This window comes from Gossypium hirsutum, chromosome A12 (assembly GCF_007990345.1).
Source record: "Gossypium hirsutum isolate 1008001.06 chromosome A12, Gossypium_hirsutum_v2.1, whole genome shotgun sequence".
Classification (NCBI taxonomy): Eukaryota; Viridiplantae; Streptophyta; class Magnoliopsida; order Malvales; family Malvaceae; genus Gossypium; species Gossypium hirsutum.
In genome coordinates, this window is record NC_053435.1 from 98,181,838 (window position 1) to 98,200,736 (window position 18,899).

The 18,899-nt window shown below is 35.6% G+C and overlaps 1 protein-coding gene and 1 long non-coding RNA gene across 2 annotated transcripts; one reads left to right on the top strand and one right to left on the bottom strand.

The window, feature by feature from the left end:
• Positions 1-212: 212 nt before the first annotated feature.
• LOC107941857 (uncharacterized) lies at positions 213-5,642 on the top strand. Its single transcript, XM_016875481.1, has 3 exons — positions 213-1,034; positions 1,141-1,685; positions 5,294-5,642. Exons 1-3 carry the CDS (start codon positions 213-215, stop codon positions 5,640-5,642), a joined length of 1,716 nt encoding a protein of 571 aa, XP_016730970.1.
• An 11,620-nt stretch (positions 5,643-17,262) lies between these two features.
• LOC107941858 (uncharacterized) lies at positions 17,263-18,099 on the bottom strand. Its single transcript, XR_001695708.2, has 2 exons — positions 17,774-18,099; positions 17,263-17,504 (listed from the first exon to the last, which is right to left on the bottom strand). It is a non-coding gene; the product is annotated as an uncharacterized lncRNA (long non-coding RNA).
• Between the last annotated feature and the right edge of the window lie 800 nt (positions 18,100-18,899).

The following is an 18,899-nucleotide window of genomic DNA, read 5'->3' on the forward strand; positions in this document are numbered from 1 at the left end:
ACATGACCCCCGACAAGATCACTCTCCAGAGTATGGGAAAAAAGTCAAATGAAAGTTTCAGATAGTATGCACAAAGGTGGAGAGAGGTGGCTATACAACTTCAGCCATCACTTCTAGAAAAAGAGACAACAATGCTCTTTATTAACACCTTGAAGGCCCCTTTTATCACTCATATGTTGGGAAGCGCCACCAAAAGCTTCTCTGACATAGTGATGACGGGAGAAATGATCGAAAATGCTGTAAGGAGCGGCAAGATAGAATTGGGAGAGAGTGCTAAGAAGTCAGTCCCGAGGAAAAGGGATAATGAAGTGAACAACACGAGCACATTCAACAAGGGGCAGTCCAAATCATTTACCGTAAATCAACCCAAAACGGTGACCACCAATGAACAAAGCCCTGTAAGACAAGAATCCAATGCAAGGAAGAACACAGAAATGCCACAATTCACCCCTATACCTATGACGTATAGGGAGTTGTACCAGAACCTGTTCAACGCTCATGTGGTATCCCTTTTCTACCTGGAGCCACTGCAGCCCCCGTATCCCAAATGGTATGACACAAACACCCAGTGTGAATACCATACGGGAATTACCGGGCATTCAATCAAAAATTGCATTGCATTCAAGAAAGTGGTCGAAAGACTCATTAAGGTGGGAATCGTGAGATTTGATGACTCAGCCATACCCAATGTAGCAGGAAACCCACTCCCCAATCACACCGACCAAGGAGTGAACGGGATAAGCGAAGGCAAAAACAAGAAGATTAAGTGTGAGGTTGCGAAAGTCAGGACTCCGTTGAGACAAGTGTGGAGGGAGATGGTCATGAGAGGTTTGATCGCGTTGGATTTAAGAAGAGAATCCAAAGAAGAGAGGAACTACTGCGAGTTCAACAATGAGGTGGGGCATGAAATCCAAGAGTGTGTGGAGTTCAGGGCCCTAGTGCAGAACATGATGAACAATAAGGAAATGGAATTCTATGAAGAGACTAAAAACCCCGTAGAGGGAGACATATGTGCGTCGGAGGGAGAGTCGATGGTACAAAATCAAACAGTTAACTACCCCATGGTTATCATATCGAGACCCAAAAATAATGAAGCTAGAGTTCAACTACCACCAAGGGTCATAATCCAGAGACCTGCAGTCTTACAAAGATAGCAAAAGGGTCCCATGGAATTATGATTGTAATGTGACAATTCCGGGGAAGGAAAGCCTGGTCGACACTTTAAAAGAGGACCAAGATAGGGGCTCCTATACACGTAGTGGGAGACGTTATGATACAACGAGTGAGAAGGCACAGCCCGTAAAAAGAAAAGCCCTAGTGGTCGAAGGGGTGAAGAAAAAAGCGACCAAATCTGAACTTCCTGTCAATGAACTAGTTAACGAAGAAGAGGCTAAGGAGTTTTTAAAATTCCTAAAGCATAGTGAATACAGCGTGGTGGAACAGCTACGTAAACAACTAGCTCGTATCTCAGTGATGGCCTTACTTCTAAGCTCGAAAGTTTATCACAGCGCGCTAATGAAGGTCTTGAATGAAACGTATGTTGCTAATGATATCTCCGTTAACAAACTATACCGATTGGTTAGTAACATAAGTGCCGAAAACTATATCTTCTTCAATGACGATGAGATACCACCCGCTGGCATAGGGTCGACTAAAGCATTACACATTACCACGCGCTGTAAAGGGTATATTGTAATAGCCCAAAATTGGGTCTAGTTGGAACAAAGGTTTCGGGACCACAAAATCTGAGATATAAATAATTATTTTATGATTATTTTGAGGTCTATAATATGATTGCATGATTGTGTGAAAATTTCGTGAAGAAATTCTATGCATAAATTGTTTAATTCGAAGTTAGGGACTAAATTGAATAAGTTGCAAAACTTACATTCTAGAAGTTTCTAGTATGAAATTGATTTGAAATATTAATTAGGAGGTCTTAAATAGCAATTTTACCAATTTCTAAGTTATGGACAAAAATTGGACATGGATGGAATTTAGGGGTAAAATGAATTAAAATACAAAATTAAAAGCCAATTTTGCTCATCTTCTTCACCATGGACGTGTATACCAAGGGAGACTCCATGGATAGGGTTTTCAAGCTTCCCAAGCTCAATTGTAAGTCCGTTCTAACCCCGTTTTTCAAGTTTTTTACGTTTTTGGAGTCCCGGTAACTTGATTTAGCTTATGCTAGCAATAATTCAACCTAGGGTTCATATTTGGAAAAATACCCATAGGTAAAATTTGTGTATTCTAGTGTTTTATGATACAATATGAGGTTTTAAATTATGTTAGATAACTTGTGCTACTCGGTTTTAAGTGAAAACGAGCAAAAGGGCTTAATCGGTAAAAATACCTAATAGTCATAAGTATATGTTAGAGTGAGAATTTGATGTTGCCATAGGAGGGAAAAGTGATCATCATGTCATAAAACATAAGAATAAGGGATGAAGTTTAATTCCCGAGCCTAGGGGCAGAAGTGTAAATATGCAAAAGTTTAGGGGCAAAATTGTAATTTTTCCAAAGTTTGAGTTAAGGACTGTTTTGTATATTAAATTAATTAAATAAATAAAATATGATGTTTTAGATCCCGGAAAACGAGATTTGAACCTAGAATGAGAGAAAAATCGAAAATTGGGAAAGTTGGTAAAATGGCCGTTTTAATATCAAGGTAAGTTCATATGTATAATAAGCATTAATTTATGCATGTTTCAATGTAAAATTGATATATTTACTATGATCTTCGAGGTGTTGAAAGTATGTAAGTTGGTATGATAATAATACAACAATAATGCTGTAATTTATATTTGAAAGTTAAATTTAGTGAATTAATTGAATTATGTTAAATTAAATGATTATGGTGCCAAGTTTATGAATTGATTTAAAAATATGTCTATGGTACATGAAGTGCATTGAATTATCATACATAAATGTGATTTCTATGATTATGGATATTATGGGAAATTGTAAGTTCATATGATTTTTAATAAGACAATGTGTAATTTAATGTTATTGCGTTGATATTAAATGAGATGTAAGTTTATATGTAAGTAATACATCACTATTACTTGTATTATGATATTTTATAAAAATATTGGAAATATGTTTGTGGATAATTACTTGATTGGTGAAATTGTTGGAAAAGAGAGAGAAATCCCGGTTGAACCTTCGGAAAGATTGGATGATACAGATGGTATGTAGCTAGGTCACATGTATAGTGCTGAGTGCACATCATGTGTACAAGAGAGCTACAAGACATTATGATGTAGCTAGGTCGCATGGGTGATACTATGTGTACACCATGTAGACAAGAGAGCTACGGGATATATGTAGCTAGGTCGCATGCGTGGTTCCAAGTGAAGGACACCATATAGACAAGAGAGCTACGAGATAAACTGGCTAGGTTACATGGGTGGTACTAAGTGTTCACCATGTGTACAAGAGAGCCGAACTATATGATGGGTGTAGCTATGTGCTGAAACCACCAAGTATCGAGGATTGATCCGAAGTGTTCAACGGGAGACTCTCTATGTATTGCTTTGTGAGTTTTGTGATGAATATGTGCAGGAACTTGGTTATGTGAATGATGTGTTCATTAAGTGACCAGGATGTGGTAAGGTTATAAACAAGTAAGTTATACATGAGGATGATTTTATGGTGACCTTGTGATCATGGGCCTATACTTGTGATGTATGAAATGTGGAGAAAATGATTTGTGATATGTATGTTAAAATGAGGTTAATACAAAGAAAGTGTGAAAGAGTGAATTAGCAATAAAACTATTTTGGATAGTAACAGTGACGTGATTTTGAAAAATCACCAAAAATAGTATAAATTTAATCAGAGACTGAATGAGATATCAAATTAAAGCTTAATGAGTATATTTTCATATAAAAGAAACATAGAAAGCAAAGGAGTTCTATATTTTGAGATATTTATGTTTTCGTGAGACTGATTCAGAATGATTACGTGATCCCCTGTTCTGACTTTGGAAAATCAAAAAAATTTGGAGAAAAAATAATTAGAGGCTCAAAATTATATTTTTAAAATCCATAATGAGTCTATTTTCAAGATAAATCAACAAGAACATTATCCGAGTTTTGTACTGAGAGATAATTATTTTTTAGTGAAGAGAGGTCAGAACTGTCAGAAAATGAAACAAGGGAAATTTTAATGAATAAACTATACTAATTGGCTAAACCAAAAATTATGAAAATTTTATGGTGGAACGATATGTGAGTCTAGTTTTAGGGGAAATTTACGGATCTTAATTTGGAGCTCTGTAGCTCGAATTATAAATAATTAAGTGACTATGACTCGTGTGGACAGTTTGATGTGAACATTTATTAGTAAATTGTGAAATCATACTTACAAGAATGCTATATACATTAAGGATGTGGAATGGAGAGGAGGAGGAGGAAAATAAATATATGTGGAATACATGGAAACTATGGTATATGAAATGATATAATGAAAGAAATGATATGTGTTTATAAGAAAACAAAAAGAGAATGTTATGTATCATGACATGTATATATATATATATGACTAGTCTCAATGTAATGCTTGTTGGGTATGGAATTGAATTGAAATGTTTTAGGAAAACATGTTATTCTGCGCATCTAAATCGTGGTATTTTATAAAGATATGATCTAGCTTTAAATATGAATGCTTGATGATTAAGTTGAAGATATTTGGTAAGATGATAATCTTGGTATAAATGTATAAGTGGTACTATAATAAACAATGTAAAACGAGTACGAGAGACACATGTATAATGACATACAAATGCTATGTTTGTGGTTTAATTGAGGATTTATAATCATTAAATGAATACCATGTTATATGCTTTTGATTTTGTATAAGTGTGTAAGAGATCAAGGTTGACCAAAGCTTGGAAAATAGCCTAGGTATATTCCACACAGGCAGAGACACGACCATGTGTCTCAGTCGTGTATGGAACACGACTTTGGGACACGGGCGTGTGGAGCCTTAAAGCATGAAATTTCCAAGATTTTCGTAAGTTCTCGGTTTAGTCCCAAACCCTTTCTAAAGTATGTTTTGGGCTCCGTAGACTCAAATAAGGGACTATGTGTAAGAGAATGAACGCTTTGAAATATGAATAAAATTTTATGGCTCGTATTTTAGTTTAATGTTTGTATGTTTGTCTGGTAATGCCTCGTACCTTAGCCCGGCCTCGGATACGAGTAAGGGGTGTTACATATACACTCCCAGGCGTACTGATTGACAACGGATCGACTTTGAACGTCCTGCCATTGACCACACTAAACAGATTACCTGTAGACAGCTCTAACATGAAGGAGTGCCAGAACATAGTGAAGGCATTTGACAGCACGAAGAGAAAGGTGATGGGCAAAATCGAGGTACCTCTTCAGATTGGGCCAAACATATATGAGATGGATTTCCTAGTAATAGATATCAAGCCCTCATATAATTGCTTATTGGGGAGGCCCTGGATACATTCAGCTGGGGCAGTGCCTTCTTTGTCGTATCAAAAGTTGAAGCTGGTATCAGAGGGGAGGTTGATAACGATCAATGCTGAAGAGGATATCATTGCAACTGTGAGCAATAATGCGCCCTATTTGGAGACAGATGACGAAGCAATCGAATATTCATTTTGATCTTTAGAATTTGTTAATGCAACCTTCATCGCTGAGGGAAGCAAAATTCTGGTGCCAAAATTGTCCAAAACCACGAGGATGAGCCTCCAGTTAACGATTGGAAAATGAGCCCTACCCGGAAGAGGACTTGGGAGACATCTGCAAGGAAGGGTTGAAACGCCAATGCCGAAAGACAAGAGAGACCACTTCGATTTAGGATTTAAGACGGATGCGAAACAAAGGAGAATGAAGCTGCAAATGAAGCAAGAAAGAAGAAGAGCTCGATTAACGGGGGAGGAAATCAAGTGGGAACCAATGACATTCCCCCATATATCGAAAACATTTGTGTCCGGGGGAATCATTCATCCCGAGAGAGACACACCAATGACGGGAGCTATAGAAGAAAGGCTGGAAAGCTTGGACATCAATATCATATGCGAAGAGGAGACCGGAAGAGAGAATTTGTCGGACATTTGCCTCTGCACACCTGGAAGTATTCTGGACAACTAGACTGCGGAAGAGATTCCTGTAGCTTTTAGAACGGATTCAGAGTAATGTCCAAAACACTCTTATTGCTCTAGGCCTAGGAGTAATAAGAATCTTTTGTGAAATAGGCCGATGTTTAAAAACGACATTTCAATAAAATGCACGGTTATTATCATTTTTGAGCAAATGTTATCTCGTCCTTTCAATTCCATTCATAACCATACAAATGATTACTTTTGAATTCTTTTATTTTTGAAACATTCTTCTAAATATTCTTTCATTCGTCATTCATAATCATATCACGCAAATAAATGTTTCGAATTCTTTTGATTCTTTGTATCTGCCTTCGTCCTTATAACAGGTCCCCAGATATTAATGATACGAGTGACACTGCTAGCGACTCAGAATTTCCTTTCGAGTAAGATGTGTGTATGGATAATTCTCAGGATTTTGAAGATGACCAAGGTTGTAACCTATCTCCTGATTTGTTGAGGATGGTAGAACAAGACGAGAAACAAATCCTACCTCACAAAGAATCAGTCGAAATTGTGAGCTTAGGAGAAGGGCAAGAGGTGAAGATCGGAACATGTATTACTGCGGAGATGAAGCGAGACCTCATTGAATTACTTTAAGAATTCAAATATGTCTTCGCATGGTCATACCAAGATATGCCCGGGTTGGACACTAACATCATGGTGCACCGAATCCCCATAAAATAAGAGTGTAAGCCTGTTCAGCAAAAACTCCGAAGAATGAGGCCCGACGTCTTGCTAAAAATAAAGGAAGAAGTTCGAAAGCAGTTTGACGCTGGATTCCTGAAGGTGATAAAATACTCAGATTGGGTAGCCAACATCGTCCCTGTCCCTAAGAAAGATGGAAAAGTGCGAATGTGTGTAGACTATAGAGATTTGAATAAAGCCAGCCCAAAAGACAATTTCCTACTACCTCATATTGACACCCTAGTGGATAACATGGCGGGACACTCACTGTTTTCATTCATGGACGATTTTTTGGGAAATAACCAGATCAAGATGCATCCTGAAGATATGGAGAAAACCACATTTGTAAACCATGTGGGGCACGTTCTGTTATAAGGTGATGTCGTTTGGACTGAAGAATGCGGGGGCAACTTATCAAAGAGCCATGGTAACCTTTTTTCACGACATGATGCATAAAGAAATTGAGGTCTATGTGGATGACATGATAGCTGAGTCTCGAACAGAGAAGGAGCACATACAAGTCTTGGGAAAATTGTTTTTGAGGTTGAGGAAGTTTCAGCTAAAACTCAACCCCGCCAAATGTACCTTTGGAGCCAAGTCTGAAAAGTTACTCGGATTCGTGGTTAGTGAGAAAGGGATCGAGATTGATCCAGACAAAGTTAAAGCCATACAAGAGCTATCCCCGCGGCCCACTCAGAAAGAAGTTTGAGGCTTTCTAGGAAGATTAAATTACATTGCTCGGTTCATTTCACAACTGACCGAGAAATGCGACCCTGTCTTTCGCCTCCTCAAGAAACATAACCCAGGTGAATGGGATGAAGAATGCCAAAGGGCTTTCGACAAGGTCAAACAATATTTATCCCACACCCCGGTGCTGATGCCACCTAACCCCGATAAGCCGTTGATACTGTATTTGGCAGTATTTGAGAACTCCATGGGATGCGTATTGGGTCAGCATGACGAGTCGGGGAGGAAAGAAAAAGCTATTTACTATCTCAGTAAAAAGTTCACGGAATGTGAGGCAAGGTACCCACCGATAGAGAAGTTGTGTTGTGCCCTAATTTGGACAACCCGAAGACTGAGGCAGTATATGTTATATCATACCTCTTGGCTTATCTCAAAATTGGACCCCTTGAAGTATATGATGGAGTCAACAACTTTAAATGGAAGGATGGCCCGAAGGCAGATTCTACTTTCTGAATTCGATATAGTCTATGTGAACCAGAAAGCAGTAAAAGGAAGTACAATAGCAGATTTTCTGGCCAGTAGAGCCTTGGAAGACTACGAGCCTTTGAACTTTGACTTCCCGAATGAAGACCTAATGTGTGTTGCTACCACTGAAGAAGATGACCCGGAAGAGCTTCCTTGGAAACTAAACTTTCATGGGGCATCAAATGCTGTGGGTAATGGAATCGAGGCAGTCTTGGTATCCCCAAGAGGAAATCATTATCCATTCACTAGTAAATTGGATTTTGATTGTACGAATAACATGGCGGAATACGAAGCGTGCATCATGGGTATCCGTACAGCCATAGAACGCAAGATTAAAGTGCTAGAGGTGTATGGGGATTCTGCGCTAGTGATTTATCAACTCAAGGGAGAATGAGAGACCAGAGACCCCAAGTTGATCGACTATCAGAAACTGGTCCTTGAATTAGTCAAAGAGTTTGATGACATTACCTTCTGTTACCTGCCACGAGATGAAAATCAGATGGCCGATGCTTTGGCCACCTTAGCTTCCATGATCAAGGTGAACTAACAAGAAGATGTCAAACCCATCCGGATGAGCATTTATGAAACTCTGGCCCACTATTACAGTATTGAGGAGGATGAGGAAAAAGATAATCACCCTTGGTATCACAATATATTACAATACGTGAAGAATCGTGAGTACCCGGACCAGGCAGGCGAGAATGACAAAAGGACGCTGAGAAAATTGGCCATCGACTACGTCTTAGATTGAGAGATCCTATACAAAAGAAGAAAGGATCAAGTGCTATTAAGATGCATAGATGCTGTAGAGGCTAAGAGAATCTTGGAAGAAGTCCATGAAGGCATCTGCGGGACACACGCTAATGGCTCTACAATAACCAGGCAAATTATGAGATTCGGGTATTATTGGTCCACTATGGAAGGAAACTGTATCAATTACACCAAGAGGTGTCATAAATGCCAAATCTACGAGACAAAATTCATGTGCCTCTTTCACCGCTGCATGTCATGGTCTCCCCACAGCCTTTCTCTATGTGGGGTATGAACGTGATTGGACCGATATCACCTAAGGCTTCCAATGGGCATCGGTTCATCTTTGTGGTTATTGACTACTTCACCAAATGGGTAGAAGCCGCTTCATATGCCAACGTGACAAAGTCGGCAGTGAGCAAATTTCTAAAAAAGAAGATCATATGTCGATATGGAATGCCGGAGAGGATTATATCTGACAATGCCTTAAACTTGAAAAATAGTATGATAGTGGAAGTCTGTAGATAATTCAAGATCAAACACCACAATTCGTCACCATATCGCTCGAAAATGAATGGGGCAGTGGAAGCTGCCAATAAAAACATTAAGAAGATCATGGGGAAGATGACTGAGACCTACAAAGATTGGCATGAGAAGTTACCATTTGCCCTCTTTGCTTATCGAACATCAGTCAGAACCTCAACTGGGGAAACGCCTTTCTCTTTAGTTTACGGAATGGAAGTAGTTTTGCCAATCGAAGTCGAGATCCCATCCCTTCAAGTGCTATCGGAGTTAAAGTTGGACGAAGCAGAATGGATCTAGTCTCAATACGATCAATTGAAATTGAAAAAGAGGCTAAGAGCTATCCGTCATGGTCAGATGTACCAAAAACGAATGATGCGGTCTTATGACAAAAAGGTTCACCCTAGTTCCACGAGGGAGACCTGGTTTTGAAAAAGATTCTTCCCATACAGAAAAATTTTCGAGGAAAATGGATGCCTAATTGGGAGGGGCCTTACATGGTGAAGAAAGCTTTCTCCGGGGGAGCATTAATTCTAGCCGAGATGGATGGTAAAAACTTACCCCATCCCGTAAATTCGGATGCCGTCAAGAATTATTTTACCTAAAAAAGGAAAGGCCGAGGTGAAAACCCGTAAATGGCGCTTTGAGACTAAAAAAAAAAGATGGAAAGGCTAAGGTGAAAACTCGCAAAAGGGCACTTTGAGACCAAAGGGGTTTTTGAGTTGAAAACCCAAAATCGGGCAGCTAAATTTTTAAATGTGGGGTATGTGGTAGTCTTGTCCTCAAAGAGGAAGAACAATACATCTTGGGGCATCAACAAAATACGGGGGATCTCTTGAACACACATTTAACTCAAAAGAGTCTTCGAAAAATTAGAATAGTGAAGCTCGTGCTGCGATATCTCGGGCACCTTTTTTTGCACCTTATCAGATTTGTTATCCTATATATTCACATCAATTTTTACTTAATAAAATTCCATTTGTCCATTATGATAATCTCTTTCGAGCATTTTTGTTGAAATCATGATTTTTGGACTTATCATATTCACACAAAAGAAGTTACGCATATTACTCTGGAAAGTCTCTAAATAGTACAAGGACCTAAAACAGGGCCACTAGTCAGAACTAACCAAACTCAAAAGTGGAAAACATTGGGAAAAGAGTAGTCTAAATTATGACTATTTCTTCAAATTTTCTGTCAGAGATAACAGCTAAGCAAGAAGACGCGATAGTACATCAATGAGGGAACCCGCATGAACTATGAGCAATGATACTTTAAGCGTTTAAAAAGGAATCACTCCCATAACATTTCTACATTCATAACCATTCATTTAGTTAGGAACATTTGATTCATTTCATAACATTCTAATTATTTGACATAAAGCATCACATTTAGTTAGGAGCATTTGATTCATTTCAATCATAGCATCCTAATTATTTGGCATAAGCATGAATACATGAAACTAATTTTCCAAATCATGTTCCTCATAAGACAGTGCAATAGAATCGGTGAATTCACAAGTCTTAACCCCCTAAGCAGTGGGGCAACAAGTTGAAGATATCCAAGATGATTTGGCATTTCTGTATCAGGCGGGGAGCAGATCGAAGACATAGCTGATTTGGCTTTCACGTGTTTACGTTGAAGCAAATCGAAGATGATTTGGCGTCTCTGTAGTGGCAGAGAGCAGATCAAAGATAACAGATTTGGCGTCTCTATAGCGGCAGAGAGCAGATCAAAAATAACAGATTTGGCGTCTCTGTAGCAACGGAGAGCAGGTCGAAGATAACAGATTTGGCGTCTCTGTAGTGGCAGAGAGCAGGTCGAAGATAACAGCTTTGGCGTCTCTGTAGCGGCGGAGAGCAGATCAAAGATGATTTGGCATCTCTGTAGCGGCGGAGAGCAGATCGAAGATAACAGATTTGGCATCTCTAGAGCAACGGAGAGCAGATCGAAGATAACAGATTAGGCATCTCTATAGCGGCGGAGAGCAGATCGAAGATAACAGATTTGGCGTCTCTGTAGTGGCAGAGAGCAGATCGAAGATAGCAGATTTGGCGTCTCTGTAGTGGCGAAGAGCAGATCGAAGATAACAGATTTGGCGTCTCTGTAGCGGCGGAGAGCAGATCGAAGATAACAGATTTGGCATCTCTGTAGCGGCGGAGAGCAGATCGAAGATAACAGATTTGGCGTCTCTGTAGCGGCGGAGAAGAGATAGAAGATAACAGATTTGGCGTCTCTGTAACGGTGAAGAGCAGATCGAAGATGATTTGGCATCTCTGTAGCGGCGGAGAGCAGATCGAAGATAACAGATTTGGCGTTTCTGTAGCGGCGGAGAGTAGATCGAAGATAACAGATTTGGCGTATCTGTAGCGGCGGAGAGCAAATCGAAGATAATTGATTTGGCGTCTCTGTAGCAGCGAAGAGCTGATCGAAGATAAAAGATTTGGCGTCTCTGTAGCGGCGGAGAGTAGATCAAAGATAACAGATTTGGCGTCTCTGTAGCGGCGGAGAGCAGATCGAAGATAACGAATTTGGCGTCTCTGTATTAGACGGGGAGCAAATCAAAGATAGCAGATATCGCCTTCCTGAGTTGCAGTGAAGCAGATTGAAGCCGTCAAGAGGCCATTTAAAGAATATCAAGGATCAAGAACTCAAGACTCGGTGAGCGCGGGCAAAATTGGTCTTTTTATAGTCTTTGTTCTATTCCTGTTAACACAGCAATGAGCAAAGAGGGGCAGCTGTAAGACCCAAATTTTGTCCGGGGCCCAATAAAATCACAGCCCAAATACCAAAACTCAACTAAAACCCAAAATACCCCAAGCCCAAATACAACCCAAAATAAAAAATAAAAAATAAAAAAATGAAGAAAAGGAAAAAAAACCTAACCTCTTCACCTTATGTGACGCCCTAAGCGCCGCCCTAGTCCTTTTTTGTCTACCACTTGTAAAAAGAAAAGATAGTAAATAATAAAAAAAAATGTTGTAACAAGGCTATAAAAGCCATCATAAAACCAAATGTAAATGAGGAGGGATAAAAAAAACATTGTATTTTCACATAGAGATCAAAAATCCAAAGCAAAAAAAGGTTGATTTTAATTTCTTGTATTCCCTTTGTTCATTTTTCATTTTTGTTATTTTATTTTATTTTCTTTATTTTATATATATACATAATTTAATTGAATTACTTATTTGAATTCCCTTGCAAACATGTTTATATTTTTCCCTTTAAATCTATTTATGTATACCATTTATTCCCCAATTTTAAATTATACTTTGTTTATTTCAAACACTTGTCTATATTACTATTTTTTTTATATACAATGTTTATATTAAGTTTTATGCTTTATGTATCTTGTTAATTGTTGGTAAGTAAATCTTGTTTCAAATTATTTTGTATAACTATTGATTTATATTATATAGTATGTCATTCTTATATTCTTTTGTATATTCTTACATTGTTGCATTTATATAATTCATCTATATTACAACTTGTTAATATGTACATTATTCGTTTTAAAATTTTATATAGGTACACATTACTATTGCTATGCACATAATATATATTATATACATATATACATTTTTTGAATCTTGCTTTTTAAATTATTTTGCATAACACTAACTTTAAATTTCCTCTTATAATACTTATTTCGAAGCTCATTTATATGTTAAACTTTATATACTTTATGTATTATTTATTTTTATTTTTTATTTATTTTACAATCTATTGTAATTTTTTTGCATGTATTATCTGTTTATGTATATATATAATTTAGCTACTTTTAAATTGTTCATTCCATGTTTATTTGTTTTAACATTTTTTATTACCTTTTAAAATATTTTTCTTAAAATAGATTTTTATTTAACCATTAGTTAGAAACGTTAAATAAGGTATGTGGTAAGATTATTATCATTGGGCATGTTTCAATTTTCGTGTTTGTACTTTTCAAAAATTGTATAATATATTATTGATATATGTTTTCCATATTTGTTACTTTGTTTTGCATCCCCATGTATTATATTATGATTGAGATTGCCAACCTATTTGCTTGAAATCAACCTATTTGCCTGAAATTATTCATTTCATTTTCTTTGCTTCAAATGAATCGAATAAATACGTTGCAAGTTTGTTTCCATAATCACTCCCTTTTAAAAAAATAAAAAAAATAAAATTTCAAAGCGAGGTAATATTTCGTATTTGGTAATTCGAGAAATTGTGCCCTAACGTGTTGGGTTTCGATTTTCAGTTTGACCAAATAAATATTCTCTCGAGATTTCGTCCATATTTTTTTCAAATTAAAAATAAGGCAATATTTCGAATTTAGGAAATTCAAGAAAATAGTACCCTAAATTACTAGGTTTCAATTTTTCTTGTTTAACCTAAATAACTAAATATCCTTTTGAAATTTCAAAAGCATGAGTTTTGAAAATTATAAAATGATCTTGTATCGATGATTTGAAATGTTGTGTCCTATCGTGCTGGGTTACGCTTTTTCATTTGTTCAAAACAATCGAAGATCCCTTTGGAATTTCACTCACGTTTTCTAAAAACACTTTAAAATGAAAGAAATGTTTGATGTTTGGCAATTCGGAGAATAGTGCCCTATCGTGTTGGGTTGCAATCTCCCGTTTGTTCAAAATAATCGAATGTCTCTTTGGAATTTCACTCATATCTTCCAAGGTGAGGCAATGGTCAATATTTGGAAATTTGAGGAATCGTGCCCTACTGAGCTGGGTATCGATTTTTCGTTGGACCAAATAGTTGGGCATCCTTTTGTTATTTTCGAATTATAAATTTTCGAACGTCGAAACAAGAAGATTTTTGGCAAAGGACTCGGGTTATTCAAATGTTATTAACAAGAACCACATTTCAAAAACATTTTTAATTTTATACAAAAGGACAGTATTTAATCGATTTGGTACCAATTTTGGGCGTAATGAGGGTGCTAATCCTTCCTCATACGTAACCGACTCCCGAGCCTATTTTCTCATATTTTCGTAGACCAAAATCATTGTTTTAGTAAACCAAAATATTTTATTAAAACAACCCAAATTTCTAGGTGATCCGATCACACCTAAATAAGAAAAGATTGGTGGCGACTCCATTTTCGCTTTCCAAAAAGTCGATCCATCATTTTTAAATCGAAAAAAAACCAAAAAAATGGTTTCGACATTATGAGTAAATTTTTGTTTTGGTCACTTAATTAAAAAAAGTTACAATTTGTCACTGAATTATTCAAAAGTTTTCATTTAAGTCATTGAACTATTTAAAAGTTTGTATTTAAATTATTGGGTTTTTTTTTATAAAAAAAGTCTCACCATTGAGCTCCAAGCGATGATTTGACGATCGATATGATGGTCAATGCTAGAGATCGAAAGAAAACGTTTGTTTGAATTTTAGTTCGTACATCCATGACATCCAAAGTTATTTTGTGAAAGAAATTGTATTATAGAAGAGAAGGGGAACAGAAAATCATACAATATTGATTTTAATAGTTCAATGACTTAAATAAATTTTTTTGAATAATTAATAATTAAAATTTAATTATTTTAATTAAGTGACCAAAACAAAAATTTTTATATAATTTAATGAATAATGGTGTAGTTTATAAAAAAACAAATGAGAAGCGTTGGGAAGGAAGAGAATGACGACGTATTTGTTTCATTTCTGCAAGCATTCAAAGACACGTCCCTTGTAACTTCATTATTTTTTCCCTCATTTTCTTCATGAAGGTTCCAAGAGAAGACCTTACTTTTCCGATAGGCGTGGTTAGATTTAATAACTTTGAATGGAAATAAATATTTAGGAGAGGATTATAGTGAAGGGGCAATTTCATTTATTTCAAAATAAACATGTATTATTCGAAAGTAAATAAGAGTAATTGTAATCTTTATATTATTTTTAAATAACAAATAAATAAAGCTGAATATAACATACATGTTAATGAAGAATTTACATTGTTGGATGGTATCAAAGTTTAAGTCTTAATAATATGCATTTTCAATGTGTGGATCTCTTAATCCAATATATATGTTTTTCATGGATGAATTTTGTTCTGTTGTTTCTAATTTTTTATCCATCGTGCTTTGTTTTAGTTTAATTCTATTTTACAATTTATCATACTTTATTTGTAATAGTAAAAAGTTCTAAAAAAATTATTTATTTATATTCATAAAAACTAACATGATAAACATTCGTAAATACTAAATATTGTAAAAGTCAATTGAGTTTTATTTCAATTGACATTGTTGTTGTTGGAACAACAAAAATATATGAGTTTAAACATTATTAAGCGCGTATTGCCTTCTTTGGAAGGTTATGGATAGTAAAATTGTATAATAAAAAATTAGTTGTAAAAAACATGATTCATTTCTAAAAATAAAAAATATATGGTAACAAAAAAACTAATATTCTCAATAGTATATTATTTTTTAATAATTCTCAATGTGGCATTTAAATTTTGATGACAAATATTATGATTTTTAAAATGACTGAGAAGTATATTATATGATACAAAATAAGACGAATAAAAAATATTTCCTCAAGACCTAATACAATTGAATTGACTATCAGCTGATATGTGGTTTCGAGATATTTCTTTCTTTTAAAATCAATATATTTGCAAAATAAATTAAGAATGGGAAACATAGATCACCAAGATCTCCTTAATTTGTCCCTTATAACATATTATAATTTTAATTGAAATATTTGAGGGTTTTTTTAATAGGAGATTCAAATCTTCTTTGAAAAAGACATGTATAAACTAATGTTGATTATTAAAAAAAAAAAAGCTGCTAACTTGTTATTGTCGAAATTAGCTCGATAAGGGGTCCATTGCATTCTTTATCTTGTATTTTTTCCCCCTTTATGCATAAAATAGGGAATATGCTTTTCTTTCTCAAGCCACAACTTGTCACCATGTTGAAAAGCAAGCTTTGTAAACCCTTCAAAACTCGACAGTAGTTCAATTGTTCATTCGGTTTTTTCTAAGTAGCCTTCAATTATTTTAGGATTTGGATTTCAAAATCTACAAATTCTTCTCCTATGTCTTAAGTTTAAAAGCATTCGGACCATATAAAACAAGACCAAAAACAGAAGGAATTCTAACAAATTAAACATGACATGAATATGGTATATGACAAATTAAGTTAGAGATTCTTACAAATAGTCGTGGAAGCAACAAGGTTCTCTCTTAAATAGATTAATTTAATCATGACTTGTATCTCGTAAGCTTTCAAGTGTTTGTTAATGGTGATCAAACAATGACTCATTTATCTTCAAAGTGATCTTTTTTCTTCATATTTATTTATATTGTATCATAACATCATAGACCTTGCATTAACAAAGGCTAAACATGAACAATAGATCTATAGTGTAGTAGGAAAAAGTTTTTGAAATAGTTATTTATATGTCAATGGAAGTGGTCACTTGTTCACTTCGGCTATTGATGTGCTAAGCATATAATTTGTCTTATTTGTTAGCATGTTTGATCAAAATATTTTTCTATTTTGCTTGCATTTTTTGAGAATTTTGCGCAGTCAATTTCATGTTTATCATTGGAAAAGAGATTCAATCAAGTAAGATTGTTTTCTCAAAAGATTATTAGTCACAATAAATGTATTTTCTCACAAAGAACAAGAGCTGACTTAGGAATTAATTTAATTTCTTTAGATTTTTATTTAATTGGACGTAATTAAATAATTGAGTCCAAAATGAAAATTAAATAAATTAGTCATCACAATTTTACTGAGGTTTTAATACGGTAAAGTTACTACGATTTAAGAGAATTAGAATTGGGTTAAGAAGATAATTGAATTAATTAATTGATTACTTTTAATTAATTAAAAAATATATTTTGGGGAATTAAAAACTAGACATTGAGTTGGATAACTTATATGACTTTTGTAATAGCCAATTTTGGCTCATGTCTACAAAATAAAATAAACCAAAAATAAGTGAAAACCCAAATGTTTATTAAACAGTCCCTTTATACATTAAAATGACACAAATCAAACAATACCCCAAAACCCAAATCTAACCTACCCTAGCCCAACTACACAAAACAATTCAGCAACCCTAGCCCTTCCAAGCTTCAGCCGCCGCTTACCCCCTCAGCCTTGGCCTCCACGCGCCCCGCCTCACCTCCTCACGAGCCAACCACCAGCCTCCCATGCACCTGGCACCTCTCTGACACCTGCAAAATATTGAATACAATGACAAAGGGCAGCAAAAGAAACAAGCAGAAACGACAAAGAGAATAGAAGTAGGGGGTCGTTTAATCGGCTTTAAAAAGCCAAGATACACCTTTGTAAATTTTTTACACACACCATTAATAAAAAAAATAGAACAGAAGTTTCAAAAGGTGGATTTTTTAACTATCTATTTTTTTTGCTTCTTTTATTTTTATTGTTTTTATTTCATAACTAAAATCTTTCAAATATAAAAAGGAAGAAATAAACTTACCTAAGTAGCCTCACGTCCTCAATCGTCGTGGGAGTTTCACCGGCGTCGAGGGCCTCACAACCTTTTAAGGTTTGGCTAAAGGGACCAAAGGTCCTCTTTTATTCGTTTTCTGTCGCAAATAAGCGGTTAGACCTCTAGATCCAGTCAAAACAAGTCTAAAGGGACCGTTTTGTGACTCCCTGACCACCGTATACGGTGGAGGAGCGGCGGTCCGGCGATGAGGCAAAGATGGGTATATTACCCTAGCAAAAATGGGAAAAATAGAAGAGGGAGAGAGAGCAACAGAGGCTCTCTGTTGTTTTTTTTTTAAAAAATGGAGCTGAAATGGAGAGAAATAAAATTTTTTTTGGCTTTAATAGCCTTGCAAAACGCTGCCGTTTTGCACTCCCCCCCACGCCTCAAAACGGCGTCGTTTTGGACGGGAAAACCCGCGACCCGACCCGGTTCAAAAGGGAGATCCGGGTGTTTTCTGAGGCCCAAATGGGCTATTTACGGTTTTGGTCCCCCCCTTTTCGCAGCGCTACTCGATTAAGCCCAATTTTATATTTTTTTCGACTTCTAATTTTACCCTAAAATTTGCATGCCCTTTTATTTTGGCCAGAGATGAAGTGCAGCGCATTGAGAGGTTTGGGATTTTTTTTCGTTTCACCCCCTCACATTTTTAGCCTGTTGCGATTTGGCCTTTTACTTCATTTTTGTTATTTCAAGTCTATACCCCGAATTTTGGTTCATTTTCAATCCCATCCTAAATTTATTTAATTCATTTACTTTACATCTATCTTAATTTATTTAAACATGTTGTTTATTCAAATTATTATTATTTATTCTAATGTGCTCTATGTACTGTTTATTCAAAATTGTTTTATTATGTATTTTAAATCACCTTATATATATATATATATATATATACTTGTTTCTAAACCATTTTATATGTATTATTTATTTTAGATTCTTTCCCCATATTATATACATATTACTTTTCGAATATTGATATATATATATCGTTTTTAAAAAAAAAAAACTGTTTTGTATGCTGTCCATTTCAAATTTCATTTTACATATTATTTTAAACTCTTAGTATATAAATTTTAAATTGACTTATATTGCTTATTTTTCACTATTTCAT